At 36.6% G+C, this 16,332-nt stretch overlaps 1 protein-coding gene across 1 annotated transcript; it reads left to right on the top strand.

Annotated features, from left to right (window-relative positions):
• Window positions 1–10,693: 10,693 nt before the first annotated feature.
• Window positions 10,694–15,729, top strand: LOC114481706 (glucagon receptor-like). The gene is made up of 11 exons (XM_028476700.1): window positions 10,694–10,859; window positions 11,746–11,867; window positions 12,687–12,793; window positions 13,053–13,209; window positions 13,287–13,446; window positions 14,067–14,127; window positions 14,230–14,299; window positions 14,386–14,477; window positions 14,589–14,727; window positions 14,992–15,033; window positions 15,276–15,729. The coding sequence occupies exons 1-11, from the start codon at window positions 10,721–10,723 to the stop codon at window positions 15,342–15,344; spliced, it is 1,158 nt and encodes a 385-aa protein (XP_028332501.1). The 5' UTR covers window positions 10,694–10,720; the 3' UTR covers window positions 15,345–15,729.
• The last annotated feature ends 603 nt before the right edge of the window (window positions 15,730–16,332 follow it).

Raw genomic sequence — 16,332 nt, 5'->3', positions numbered from 1 at the left:
CATAGTCTCTGTGCTTTTTCTGTACCTGTCTGGTTCATTTCTGTACCCAAAGAATAATATGATGTTAGTGGAGTATAAGACCGTAATTCAAACCAAAAGATCAAGGACACCCATTAGCGAATGAGTTTTTCGTTTGTGCAAAAACACAATCACAAAATCTAAATCTCAAGTGCACTCACAATCAGTTTGTACCTTTGTGCTTTCTTTTTGCTAGGATCACTATTACTTTCCCTTTGTGCAATCAAAGCATTGTATATTAAGTTCCAGTTCCAGACTTTATACACTAGCATCCTTGGCTTTTTCATTTGCAGACACAATGTAAAAAAAAAAAAAAAAAAAAAAAAAAAAAAAGGTTTAGACAGTTTTCTTTAAAAATAACAATTTATTTTAAACACTTTTAGTCAGTGTATTACTGAATGCTGTCTTTATTTAGCCACTCCCTCTCCAGATCACTCCACACTCACATCAATTGATTCATTGGTACCCTGCCTGTTATATAAGCCTGTATACAACAGCTAGTTTTAGACCAAGTAATTTAACTAGACAGCAGACATTCCGGATCATATTACTCCGCTGTACAGCTGATCTAAATACTTTTAATTTTCCTAACATCTTGGGCTACACACAGCAGTACACTGTCACTGCATACACACTGCAGGTCTTAATGCACAATTCTGAGGTTTTTTTTTTTTCCCCAAAAACTCACGCATGCACAGAAGAGGTCCTAAGGTGACCTCTCGCCAACAGAAGTCAGCGCTTCATAACTTCAAGGAAAGTGAAAGAGAAGAGAGCCAGGTTCATCTCTCCAGACGTTTGCTGTGATGGCTGCCACATCTGTACAACGGAGTGTTTGAATGCGGCGTCGGAGTCAACAGTGGTGGGATAGGGATGTCAGCGGAAAAAATAGTTCCACTTGTGGAACTATCACGACTGAATCACTCCAGAGGTGATATTCCAGCACAATGGCACTCCCTCTCGTGTGATATTGTTTAATTGCCTTCTTGCCATGTTGTCAGTGGTTTCTCTGATTTTCCAGCATGTTCTCTTGGTTTGGGAAGTGTTCTGCCCTTGCCTTTGACCAGGAAAACCAAACTACCTTCTGCTTTGTACCATGTCTCCTTCTCCTGGACTTGATCATTTGATTGCTTTCTGCCTCCGTATACATGAACATTACCTATCGAGGCATGTTGGATGATGATACACAGAACAGAAGACATGGGTCCTCTGATTTAACTCGTTTTAAACCACTTTTTATTGCTCAATAAAGTGCAGCTTTGAGTCTTGCTACAGCCCCAATAAGATGTCCTTTCTGTTAACATTAACACCCCAGCCACATTGATCTTCTGGTATCTGAAGTTATAGAATTGGTGTAATCCTTCGACTCATAATTTGGCTCAAAACATGATTAACAGCATATAGTAAAATACAAACCAATCAGAATATATGAATTAATGTCATATCCTGCTAATTCCTCTTTACTTACAGTATACACGATATGAATGGAACTGCTCAAGGATAAAAATTTAAATGTGTACAGACAAAGTCTAAAAGTGTAAATGCAAAAAAAGGTTGAGTTACTCTTCTCCTCTATCTTGTTTTTCCAAGAACTGTATTGATTTCAATGATTTTTTTGAGCTCACTCATGATTGAAAGAGAGACATGTCAAACATAATTAGTGGTGTGTACCCATTAGGTGAAACGCAAAGAGGAAGATTTTCTTTCAGAACATTAATGCATGTTATAGTAATTAGTAATAGTTAGATGATGCACTTTGGCATTCATCAAAACACGCAATCAGAGAGGGAACACGGCTTCATTTTTTTTCTTTGCTTTCTTTGTGATTTTAATCATGGGTGGACATGCACTTTCATCTCCAGAAGTCAGCACCATCAATTCCATCTTGTATATTTCATTATACATTTCCCAATGCTTTGTCAGTTAGGCAGTGTCATAATAAATAAGTAAAAACTAGGAGATGTTATACTAGGTAGCCTATTGGCTTGGTATGAAAACAAATCTTTGGATTATTCAATCAATATGATAAATAAGATCCTGCAAAGCATAATTCTGATCCATGTTTGGTGGGAATGTGAATTATTGTCATTCAAAATCTTTTCACACAAGGTTTGCACTTTCACTTTTATGTTGACAAAAACACACTTGTGGATGATAACACTTAAAAACTCCACATTCAGATTGGAAACTTTACCACGTCATATACACACACATACAGTATATACACACATACATATATTGTTTCTTTCCCCCACATGTTTATTAACTTGTTATTGTCTCCCCCCACAACCAGTAAAGGCACAATACCATTATTATATTTATTATAATTTCACACACACATGCACACGCACCTGCACTTGTTGTATTATAATGTATAAGACTTGTCAATAATGTCTGTGGTAACCTGTCAGTTTTTTTTTCTGTAATTGTCTCTGTCTTTGTGTTGTGTGCGTCAAAAAATATAAAATAAAGATAACATTAAAAAAAAAAAACTTTCACATTTATGCTGCATTATAAACTCAACAATATGAGCTTTGCTTATAAAAGGTACCATATGTATGGTATTTGAAGCAACATAAATCATAAATTAGAAATGTTAGTAAGTCCTTATTTTGTGGAGATGCTAAAATAAATATAGCAAAACCAAGATTTTGATTTTGTCGATAACATACCTCAACAAACAATTTTACACAATAAGGGTTTGTTCTCCTTCACTTATTTACAGTATTTTATTTTATTTTATTTGTTTTTTTTTTCTCTTTGTTCTCCTTCACTTAAAATTCCCTCTGCAACGCAAATACACGCAAACTTTTGCATTCATGCTCCCTGTCCATTGATCATGTTATATGTTTTCTATGCAAATTCTATAATTTCACTGTCACTGGGAGTCTATAATTATGGCTTACTGTTAGTGAAGTACGTTACCAGCACTGATGAGAGTTTGACAAGTTAAACAGTATGACATGACTGGTCACTGGTCTCCATAGCTACTACTAAAAATACTGTAAAGAGAAGACATTAGGCAAGGCAAGGCAAGGCAAATGTATTTGTATAGCGCAATTCATAAGGCAACTCAGTGTGCTTTACATGATCAAAAAGGCTTGGCCCCCTAATAATCAACAAACACAGTACATCAACAACATGACCAAAAATCTCCCACTCATTCATATGCTGTAGAGAAAAATAGTGCCTTTAACTTTGATTTTAAAATGTTCACATGTGATGCTGACTTCAGCTCTGCTGGCAGTTTGTTCCCCTTCTTTGCAGCATAACAACTAAACGCAGCATCACCATGGTTACTGTGAGCTCTGGGATGCATTATCTGACCTGTGTTTATAGACCTGATGGGTTCATACATGACTAACATCTCACTGATGTATTCTGGACCAAACCCATTCACAGATTTATACACCAGCAGCAGAACTGGTGTCTATTCTGAGGCTTTGTTGGTGGGATTCCTGTCAGTCGCACTCTCTGTTTCTCCCTCCCTTCCATTCTTATCTCTCCCTGCTGCTGCTTTGTCTGGTCCTGTGAGCCAAACAAGAGCCTCTCTCTGCAACTCATCCACAAACGGAATAATGGAATTAATTAGTTGGTCTCTCAGTGCTATCGACCAGATTTTTTCGGGGGTGGTGAACCCGCTTGTCCAAGCGGGACGTTTGTGGCTGGATACGCACTTGACCCTTGACTGTGTCATGCTTACGTTTATGTTTGCGGAGGCGGTTTTTTTCCTGGTTTCACACTGCTTTCTCTGTTAAGGGAAATCAGTCTCAAACTGGCAGTTTTTTTCCCCTCACCCCTCCTCTCCTCCTGTTGTTGATCCCTTTTTCACCTAAATATGTGGGTGCCGCAGATGGCTGCTCCGGTGTGATGTTGATGTGTATTCTTTTGCTGCAACCACCAAGTCAAATTCCTTGTATTGTTCTAAACTGTACCTGGCCAACAAAGCTGATTCTGATTCTGAGAAGACCATTACAATAGTCCAGTCTGCTGGAGATAAAAGCATGGAGCAGTTTCTCCTGATCTTTCTGAGTCATTAAACCATTCACTCTGGAGATGTTCTTTAGGTGGTAGAAGGCTGTTTTTGTGATAGACTGCTGAATGTCAGATCTGAGTCAATCAGAACACCAAGGTTTTTGACTTGGTCTTTAGCTTTTAAAGATCGAGACTCAAGACACTCGCTGATAGCAGTCCTCTTTTCCATGTTATCAAAGATAATCACCTCCATCTTGTCATGATTTAGTTGAAGGAAGTTTTCACTCATCCAGAAGTTTACTTTTTCAAAGCAATCAAACAACACCTCTATGGGACCCTCCACCAGTCACATTATCTACATGTTCAGTGGATCATATCTGTATCCTACCAAGCTGGTAGGACAATCACTTTTTTTCCTGCACATCATCTGATTAAAAGATAAAATTCTGTCTTAAGAGCAATCATACCAGTAAATATGGGTGTGTCCCAGTGACTGACTTTTGTGTATGGGACACCAGCCCAGTAGACTGGATTACATGCCATACATTTAAAAAGAATAGTCAATAATTACTAATTCACTTCAATTTTGGCTGAAATATTTAATTTAAATTTCCAAACTACTACAGATGATATCTATGATGACACTATCATTAGATTTAGGTGTGATGGGGCAGGGAGGTACTAAAACATGCTGAACAGGGGCTCTCCGGGACCAGACTTGAGCACCCTGGCTGTAAAGCTAATATAACAATGAACTTTTTCTCCTACATCTCAGATTTTTCAACTTTAGTGAGGTTTGGTTTTCAATAAAAATGTGAATTCAGTTCCAAATTCCCCATTCTTGTTTGTCATTTTTAAATTTAGAGAAATACTTTTTTTTAAATGATCAGTTTTCACTTTCCATTGCTTTTATTTTTTTATTTTTCCAGTAATCAAAAGGCAAATTTAAGGGAAACTGTCTGAAAGGACTGCACTGTGCTTTACAGCAGTGTCTGGTAATGGAATTCCAACATAATCATAATGATCAGGACTTTGTGTTTCAGTCTGATTGAGAAGGTTTGAGGTTTGGTTGCACAGAGCACCAGCTCCCTTTGTGCACAAACCTTTTCAGCCTCACTTCATGCACACCGATGCTTCCAGCTGCGCACCAACACTCTGCATCTGTCACTACAGCTTTCCGACATCTGGAGGAGCATCGCACTGTAAGTAAAGGGATTTTTCATTCAGTCTTTGATGTGTTTGAGTCCTTTTATATACAGTACATTGTAGCATGAAAGTATTTATTGAAATTATGTGCAGTGTAGTATTATAGCAGATGTTTCATAAACTACAGGAATTATTTGTTTCTCAAAAATTGGGAATTTAAATTAAGCATTTAATGTTTATAGATTATATGAAAAAGGGGCTTTTTTTTAATTGTGTGGTTTATCTTTTCTGCTTCATTTACACTTATTTGCTCATTGTACAGAGGAGTGGAAATGTTCATATGATATTTAAATGTAAAATTCCTTGACTATTTTAATGCATTTTTTCATAATTGGTCAAATTCAGAGTCAGATAGTCGAAAAACACATTACCAAGTGCTTCACATTTTTTGTTGATACAGAATAAAGGGGCAGCTGAGGCTGAGCACATTCTACAGGTGTCTGAGATATGATGATCCCTTCAGTTTAATTTTTAGAGATCCTGGTTTAGGCTCTGGTTTCCTGCATGGTGAGCAAAGCAGTGGAAAGGAGGAGGATTTATTATAAAATGCTTTTACGCTGCATGTGTAACACTTTGCTTCAAAGATTTTTTTTCTAGCACTGAATAAAAAGTGCACTTTTGCAGACTGAATTTTCATATAAGTAGCCTAGTGGTCACAATTTTGTCAGGTGACTTTATAATTTCAGTCATATCTAAGAAGTCTCTCCAGCTTCACGTGAGAGTGTCGTGACCTCACCCTCACGCTACCACAGGTGACAGTTACCAAATGCCATCCATTGACGGCACAGTGACAGCTGACCCCGAGGTAGTAGAACCCAAACCCTGCTTTCACCACATGTGGGGCCATGCCACACCCTCCTTTTAAAATATCACTTCAGAATGAGCCACGCATAGAACACAGCATGGCAACTGAGCCCGTATTTATTTATTTATTTTTTTGGCAACAATATTTATGTTTCTATCTTTTATCACAAATCACTTTTTCTGTTTATTTAAATAATGTATATAATGAAATAAACATCTTTTTATCATCTTTCCGTGCGCTGTAAAAACATTTGAAAGCCATTAAGAGTCTAAATGAGTAATTGCAAGTTGTCAAAAATTAAATCTAACGTTTTTTGCTATTTCGTAATAACACTCATTTTAGTTGTCAAGAATCAACTTATTTATCTTTTATTTCATATTACCGTGAAAAATTGTCAAAGCTGCCAAATACAAACTTGATATATAACCGATCATTTTCTTTGATGTTCTAAATGCAGAAATATCAATCATATTTAGATATACTACTTGTAAAACATTAGCAAATATACTGTCATAAAGATTTGGGAAGAAAGAAGAATCAAGAATCAAGGCTTTGTGCAGTTTGATGTAACTCAATATATAATAATAGCCATTGAAAAGAAGTGTCATCATTATCCCTGTTAAGCAAAGTACACAGTAATATGGTGTTTCAAGAAATAAAAGAAAGTCTTTGACATAAAGGGTACCCAATTTGCTATACGCACTTTTTCACAGAAGACATTTTGCATAAGCAAATGTAAAGTGCACAGTGGGAGAAATCCATTCTTTTTTTAATAAAGAATAGATTCTGGCCACAGTTTTACTCGTTATGTCAACGTGACATTTAAGTGGAAAGAAATATGTGTTATCACTCATTTTAAAGTCATTCACCATTAAAAGGTACAAGTGCCACAACAGGGAGAGTGAGTTTGATTCATTCACCATTTCCAAATGCTTCATTAATGGGTTTTCTTTCTTCTTCTTAGCTTTTATTAAAGGAAATATGCTTTATATATATATATATATATATGTATATACAGTATATCGCACACTTTAAATTACCATATCTAATTGAAAGTGTCATTATCTGTCTCAGACAATATTTGCACTATTAAAATAAATCTAACAGTTTTTAAATGCTAATATGTTGTAATTACAGTAATTTCACCCACACAAGTGAGAAAAGCCTTCGAAGCAGGAATTGTTTTTAGACAGCTTCGAAACCAGAGCAGAGGAATACTCACAGCCTGAGTGAAGAAAAAAGCTAATAACAGTAGATTCTGATTAAAAGAGAAAGGTCAGCATGCAAACTGAGTTTTCAAACCTCACGTAGGACTGCTTTTCCTCTATGTTGAATTTTTTTTTTTACAAGAGAAGTTCTCAACGTCTGGGTCACCACCCAAAATTGGGCCAATTTGGTTAGATTTCAAATACAATTTTTTAATTAATATTTTTTTTTTTATTAATTTAGATTAAATTAGATTTATTTAATTTTTTTAACTTGCAGTTCAATAATTAGTTTCAAATGTGTTTTTTTGGAGCATTTTCAGACAGTATATAAACATGCACTGTCAGTATAAAATGAATCAACTTTAGTGTGCTCTTAAAACAGACAACAAACAATACCACTCACTAAATAAAACTACATCAACAAATGATTGAAGTAAAAAAGATTGAGTTAAAAAAAATCACGAAAGTAACTAAGGTGTTCATTAATTCAAGTTTTTTTTTTTTTTTTTTCCAAGTAAAATATGTGCCAACAGTTACAATAGTGCATGTGACATTGATCACTGATATTCCAGAGTAAAGTGATTGTTAACGTGTTTACAGTATAAGAATTATACTACTAATAAATAGAATTTTACTAATAATACAATTATCCTCTTCACCTTAAAAACCAGCAAATCTTCACAACCAAGTGCATGTTAATTGTGTTTTAAAAAGTATTCATCTTTGCTCTGTTTGTACCTCTAGGCTTGAAGAGATGATTATGGCGTACAGCAGGGTTGCGTTATTCTGCCTCATATTTCTCAAACTGCCAAAGGTCAGTATAAACAATTTACCACAAATGACATTAATCTTGAGGATTCTCTTTTTTGTAAATTAAGCTCAAAGATCTATCGTTTCTTTAATACGTTTAACAGTTTGAAGTGGTCAAAGGCAAGGTGTTGAAGGAGACGTACTTGAAGTGGGTACAGTATAAGAACAAGTGTGTTGAAGTTATTCTGACTGAGCCACTGCCTGAAGGTATGAAAAGTTTTTGTGAAACGTTGTGAAGTACAGTCAGTCCTAATCATATGCAAATGAGAAAATGTGAATGCCTTTGTAGCAGTGGTAAAACAAAGCTTTTCTTGCCTTTCTGAATCCATGAGAAATGTTTAACAAGGGAATACACTTTGAAAATATTTATATTTCAGGAAAAACCTATTCAGCAAATGTCCTTATGTTTAAACCAGCAGAGAAATCGCTACTGCGACCTAGCATTTGGCTAACATTGCCTTTATAGCGTTTACTCACACAGCTTAGGACATGCAGTCTATTCTCTTCTCCATGTGCAGTCAAATGACATTTAGTATAAAATTAATCTTTTTTATTTCAGAATATTTAATTCAACTCATTAGGACCAATGCTACTAAGTTACAGTGTTGTATTTGATACAGTCAGAGGTTTACAGAGCACTGATACATCCTACTCAAGTACAAGTACTGTTACTTGATTGAAATTGTACTCAAGTACAAGTAAGTCATACATAAAATATTCAAGTAAAAGTAACAAGTTCGGATGAACTACAGTCGGGCCGGCAGAACGTCTTCACAACAAATAGCACATACCACATTCCTGAGAATTCAGTGAAATGACTCAGGTCTCAGAGAGGCTCTTGACATCCGCTCATAGAACATCCATGTCAAATTATAGCCTGATTCAACGAGCATTAATGAAGGAGTAGTCCCTTCGGGCCCCTAATCGAATTGTGTGAGGCATGATCATAATCTACGTTGAATTACCTTTGAAACAATATATCACACGACTATGTTCCTATAAATTTGGAAATTACTGTAAATGGGGGGTGGGCTTCCGGGCCCCATTTTTTTAAAAAAAGGGCTCCGAGTGTCTCATCATATTCATTCATAGAGTATTCATACCAAACTGCATTCCGATCTAACGAGAACTAACGGAGGAGTAGTCATTTGAAAAATGGGGCCCCCTGGCAGCTAACTATCACAGCAGCTAACAATAACAGCAGCTAACTATCACAGCAGCTAACTATAACAGCAGCTAACTATCACATCAGCTAACTATAACAGCAGCTAACTATCACAGCAGCTAACTATAACAGCAGCTAACTATCACATCAGCTAACTATAGCAGCAGCTAAATATCACACCAGCTAACTACAACAGCAGCTAACTATCACTGAAGCTAACTATCACAGCAGCTAACTATAACAGCAGCTAGCTATAACGTCAGCTAACTATATCAGCAGCTAGCTATAACGTCAGCTAACTATCACAGCGGCTAACTATAACAGCAGCTAGCTATAACGTCAGCTAACTATATCAGCAGCTAACTATAACAGCAGCTAGCTATAACGTCAGCTAACTATCACAGCAGATAACTATAACAGCAGCTAGCTATAACGTCAGCTAACTATATCAGCAGCTAACTATAACGTCAGCTAACTATCACAGCGGCTAACTATAACAGCAGATAGCTATAACGTCAGCTAACTATATCAGCAGCTAACTATAACAGCAGCTAGCTATAACGTCAGCTAACTATCACAGCAGATAACTATAACAGCAGCTAGCTATAACGTCAGCTAACTATATCAGCAGCTAACTATAACAGCAGCTAGCTATAACGTCAGATAACTATCACAGCAGCTAGCTATAACGTCAGCTAACTATATCAGCAGCTAACTATAACAGCAGCTAGCTATAACGTCAGATAACTATCACAGCAGCTAGCTATAACGTCAGCTAACTATATCAGCAGCTAACTATCACAGCAGCTAACTATAACATCAGCTAGCTATTATCAGTCACACACGGTTTCACAGGTAAGCCAGGTAAATCCAATCTTGTAACAATATCCCCCAAAAAAGTGGAATATAGCATTCCTTCACCATCAGCTACGTAGCATTTCAAGGTGAATGTATCAGATTCCAATGATTTAGCTGCTGAGCAGGGAGATGCAGTGGCAGCCATCTTGGAAAACTTAACCTGGTTGGTCGGCTATGAAGTGATGCATTTGATTGTCATTTTTTTTTAGTTTCACAATGTCCGTTGATCATTTTAAAATTGTATTTATTTATTTTGTTGCACTGAATGGCTTAGATTAAAAAGACTACCAGTGACATCATCAAAGCTTTGTTACTGCAGCGACAATTAACGATGTACAGAATCATATAAATAACTTTTTTCATATTTCACTCCTCCTCAACAATCACAGTGGCAGCAAATATGCACTCTCCTCTGCTTTAAACCTTGTTTTCCTCCTCCTTAATCAACCAAACATCTGCCGCTATGTTTTAGTGGGTTCAATATGCTGTCAGATTAATAATCAGCTAGGTCATGTGGGTTGTCCAATCAGGATTCAGAGTTGGCTTGTTTCCCCGACAACCCCTCTCGCTCTTCCATTGCGTCATTGGCAATTTATTCATTCCTAATCATGCAGAAATCAATAATCTATGCTTTTGGAGTATACTGTTCTATTCAGAGTGTAAGATACTTTTCTTAAGATGTATTTTTTTATTGTTGTTGTTCTAGTGGGGTTGTTCTGTAACAGGACATTTGACAGATATGCCTGCTGGCCAGATGCACCTGCTGGTCATATGATCAACATTTCATGTCCTTTTTACCTGCCCTGGTACGATAAAGGTAACCGTGAGCCTAAAGTGAACTTTTGTGGGATTCTGTTTGTGACGTGAGTGTGTGTTTAATGTGTAGTCAGCTGTATATCAGTATTGTACCGTACAATGTCAATAACATTTCCATTTCCATTGTCCTCATTCATACTGGAGTTATTTATATTTTGAGGAGAGCCGCGGATGTCTTTGCGATGCAGCCCAGGTGATCACATTCACCTTTTGCCAATTTAGAACCTTTCATTATCTTTACATAAATATTCTAGAAATAAAGTAGTGTACAACTTAAAACTTATTGATGGAAATCAGTGACTTTGACACCAATGTGCTACCAAACTGTTCACATTTGGGCCCAATAATCCGAAGAGAAAGCTCAAAAACTCACATTTGGATAAACTCTCACCTAAATAATTATTTAGAAATAATATATATTTGAGCTTTATTGATTCAGTTAGGTCAGAAGAAAACTAATTATTCTTATTTTCAGACCTAGACCTAAAAAAAATTAAACTAAAAGCTAACCAAGCCCATAATGCAGCTCTGATTATTGCATGTTGCTGACAATGTAAAGAGCCTATAGTGGCAATAAAAGCACAATATATAAAACGCCCTTCAAAATTTTAATTTTGATTTTTGAAAGCTGCTATGTGTAATTTGAATGTATTTTTATTATTTGAAAATAAAACAAAATCAACTTCTAAACAGTCAGACACCATTTTCTGTTTAAAAAAAATGCGTTTTGTTATTCTGGCATGTCAATCTGGTCATATTTTATCATTACTTAATTTTATTTATTCACACACATACAGTATATATAGGCTACTGTCTCTCCATAGCGGCAGATCATTAGTCATAATGAAAGTTGGCAGGAATTGACTGGAATATTGATTATTATCCAGTTTCAAAGGGTGTTGTGCGAAGGCGATGTGGCTCCAATGGCTTTTGGGAAAGAGACGACCAGGGGAACGTGTGGAGAGACATCAGCGAGTGTGAGGAGGAAAAATTGGTCACATCACAGGAGGTATGGGAACAAAAATCAAGCTCAAGCATGGCATTTCCATATATTTACACCCAAAATGCTTTTTCCGACAGCTCCTTTTGAATGGGTTAAATATAGATAATCATTTTTACGCACATGAATACGTCAGTCATAGACTTGTTTTCAGTGGTGAATTGCAATCGTCTGCAAATGAACACGTACTGAAACATTTTATGGTTTTATTTTGAAGTGTTTATTTTGGTAATAATTTTCAGAAATACTGCCCCCCTCAGTTGCTAATTTTTAAGAAGAACTTCTTCGTTATTATATCGTCTTTTTTTCTCGTCATAATCTGAGCTACTGGTTACTACCCAGATAGCACGCATACGTCTCGCCGATGTCGGCCTCAGATCGTGCATCGGCATTCTATTCCTAATGCGTCATTTTGTGTATTTTGTTCACACATAATAAGCTATTTAGTGGTAATATATTGTTTTTTTTGTTGTTGTTGTGATATTGCCATATTTCTATCAGATTTCAGTAAATACTCTACTATGGATATGGAGATATTTATACTAATTGAATTACCTGAGGTAAATAAAGGTTAATGTAATACATAATACGTCTCGCCACTGCAACTTAATCATCGTGCCGATGTATGTGTGTTATCAGGGGAGCTGATTTCTTTCTTCCTTTCTTTCTTTCTTTCTTTCTTTCTTTCTTTCTTTCTTTCTTAAGATAACACCTTTCAACATGCAATTTTGCATCAAATGAACAAAATTGTCATATGAGTATAAATACTACACTATATGTGCACATACAGGTATTTTAAAGGTGGCTCTTATTTTTTTTTCTCCACAGATGTGGATTCAGCAAATGATGCTGACCTTCAGGGTGTTGTACACCGTGGGCTATTCCGTGTCTCTCGCCACACTTGTAACAGCACTTATTATTCTTTTGAGCTTCAGGTGAGTCATGTGATTTGCTTCTTTATTATTTTATTGCTAATCAGTCTATTATACAATGACATAAAGGAACGATTACAATGAACAACTTATTGTACTGGGTGCGTTGAAAAGACTTTCTTTTACCAATTGAAAACTGCCCTTTTCTGTAGTATGTATATTTAATGTTCCACTGTGTTTTATAAAGCACACTCACCCAGGTAACTACATAGAAATCCTCAATAGCGAAATTACATTTTTTTGTCATTGTTTCATCTGAAAGGAGATTGCGTTGCACCAGAAACTACATCCATTCAAACCTCTTCCTTTCATTCATCTTGAGAGCTGCAGCCGTTATTATAAAAGACAGAATGCTGGACCAACAATGGGGAAAAGAAATTCTGAATAGCGCTGACGTAAAGGAGATACTCAGTTATGAGGTAGTTGACACACTATGTTATATCAAAGTTTAAGTGCAGTCTCACAGAGAATGGTTTTAATTCCAACTTCTCCATAGGTCGCGGTCGGCTGTAAAATTGCACAGGTGATGATGCAATACTTTGTCCTGGCCAATCACTACTGGTTCTTTGGAGAGGCGATATATTTGTACACAGTGCTCATTGCCTCTGTGTTCATCGACAGCAACAAATATCTACCCTACATCTGTCTTGGCTGGGGTAAGAAAGGCCTTCATTGAGCTCTCTGAAGCCCATTGGCTGCTATTATGAAGGAACACTTCATCAAACCGTGTCAAAAAGCAAATACAGCTCATGTTCTAATTTTTCTAACACGATTACCATCCAAAGGGCGCACGGTGGCTTAGTGGTTAGCACGTCCGCCCCACAGCAAGAAGGTCCTGGGTTCAAGCCCTGGGGTGGACTTGTTCTCCCCGTGCTGCGTGGGTTTCCTCTGGGTCCTCCGGCTTCCTCCCACAATCCAAAAACATGACTAAGGTTGATTGGAGTCTCTAAATTGCCCATAGGAGTGAATGAGAGAGTGAATGGTCGTCTGTGTCTGTGTTGCCCTGTGATGGACTGGCGCCCTGTCCAGGGTGTACCCCCGCCCAGCGCCCTATGAGGGCCGGAGATTGGCACCGGCAGACCCCCGCGACTCTGTTAAACGGGAATAAGCGGGTATGAAAATGGATGGATGGATGGATGGATGACCATCCATTAGGTAGATGTATTTAATGCAGAGTATACTCTGAATATGCTGGAGCTACAAACAGGTTCCTAAGTGGATAAAAGCAGCTGAATTATGGTACAAAGATGTGTCGTCTTTGATTGATTTCATGCAGGGACTCCCCTATTTTTCGTGGTTCCCTGGATGGTGATGAAGATGTTGAAGGAAAACAAAGAGTAAGGAACACATGTATTTACTTTTCTTTTGTTAGGCTACTAGCCATGTTAAGCCTTGACCCCCATCATAGAAGAACAAACACATATTTCTATTCCACACAGTTGCTGGGCTGTCAACGAGAACATGAGCTACTGGTGGATTATTCGCTTCCCTGTTCTTTTTACCTCACTGGTGCAAACACCATTCATTGTACTTCTTTTAAACCTGTTTTTTTCTAAATGGCTTGTAACATGATCCCTTTGTGTCTGTCATCAAAGGTCAATTTCATCATTTTTGTGAAGATTTTGAGGGTCATATTTACCAAACTACGAGCAGAAAACCAGAATCAGAACCCTGATTTCAAACTTCGGTAAGTTGTTGCTTTTCAGTGACAACTGATCTGTTTTAATGAAACTTCTTTTAAAGAAATAAACAAACAATCTAGCTTTTTTCAAGTCTTTCCTCTATGTTTTCCATGTAGGCTTGCCAAAGCAACCCTTACCCTCATCCCTCTATTTGGTATCCATGAGGTCATATTCATCTTTGCCACTGATGAACAGACGACCGGTACTTTACGCTACATAAAGGTGTTCTTCTCCCTTTTTATAAGTTCGTTTCAGGTAAGTTCAATTAAAACCCTATTGTGACAATGAAAATGCAACGGTTCGTAGTTTGAGGGTCAAAGAAGCAATGTTTCATCATTTTAAGCCAGATAATGTAAACCTAAAGCTATTTTAGGGTTTGGACAGAGCAGCCATATGCTTTCCATCCTGCACTGCTATTATACTATGAATTTTCTATATATTTAAACAAGTATAAATATCATTGTATAAATATATAACTGCGAAAATGACAAATGACTTAAAATCTGGTTTTATCTGCAGGGATTTTTGGTGGCTATACTCTACTGCTATGCCAATAAAGAGGTTTGTTGTTTTTATTTTATTATCATAATTTACTTTTTTTGATTCAGTGTTAAAGAGATAATGTCTCGCAATGTGTTTTAATCCAGACATTATAAGAAACAAACATCAGGGAAATGTTTTGTTGGAGAGTTTAGTATAATGACAAGCTTTTGCAAAAAAAAATACAAAAAAAAAAGACAGATAAAATTGTTTGAAAAAATATTTAACAGATAACATGCAATTACGTTTTGAATCACTCACAGGTGCAAGCAGAGCTGAGGAGAAAGCTGTGCTGCTGGGGAACACAGACAGATGTATGCTGTGCACAGTGACTAGTGTGCTCTTTCTCTGCAGTGCCAGAGCACAATAGATCCTCTGTGTCAGTGATCAGGGCAATTCATGACGGGTCACCAGTTCCTCAAAGTTCTCAACATCTTGTCCAAGCCATTTCCTCACAGTGCGATGCTTCTGTTTCCTGTCCACTGAAGATAAATGAGGACAGTTCCTTACATCATGGGGACTGGGGCATCAAAGGACATTTGCCTTCGATGGGGCTGGTTTCCTTTCTCATTCATCTCAAAGACCCTGTGGATACTCTGCCAAATGTTGTAAATGCACAGTGAGACTGAATACAATTATACACATATGGGCCAATACTGGTATTGGGTATTGCACTCAATACCAAGGCTGTACTCGTGCTTGTAAAACATGCTCCAATACCACAGTCCGATACCAATGGTGTAATTGTAGCCTAAATCAAAAATATGAAATTTATCATTTAAGTTTGATTGTGAAAGAACAATCGGCTGTGTGAAATAATTCTAATGTCTGCAACACTTTGAATGTTCATAAAAGTACAGAAAAAACAAATTTTAGTTTGGAAAAAAAAGTTTTTAATGAAAAGTTTAAATGTCAAGAAGTTTATTTGAAACAAAAGAACAATTATAAGATCAAAATTTTGTTTATTTTCATTATTCATAGAACCTGTATTGACAAAATTAGGCATTTATATCAGTAAGCTACTTATAGTATTTGTACTCGTTCTGAAAAAAGTGGTTACATAATTATTGAGTTTTATTGTTTTTATTTCCAAGTTACATTTTATGTGAATTATGAAAATGTGTTTGATGGTATCCAAAAGTAACAATTTTATGTTGAAGAAAAAAATATATGTATTATTGTACAACAGCATAGTATAATGTCATTAATATTTAGCAGTCATCTTTTGAGGCAGTTTGTAGACCTGTGAGCAAAATGCTACTCATTTAAATAGTCAAAATGATTCGTTTAAACTGTTTTTATATGAACCAGAAAAAAAAG

Source organism: Gouania willdenowi, chromosome 19 (assembly GCF_900634775.1).
Source record: "Gouania willdenowi chromosome 19, fGouWil2.1, whole genome shotgun sequence".
Classification (NCBI taxonomy): Eukaryota; Metazoa; Chordata; class Actinopteri; order Blenniiformes; family Gobiesocidae; genus Gouania; species Gouania willdenowi.
This window is presented reverse-complemented; position numbering and strand designations above follow the sequence as displayed.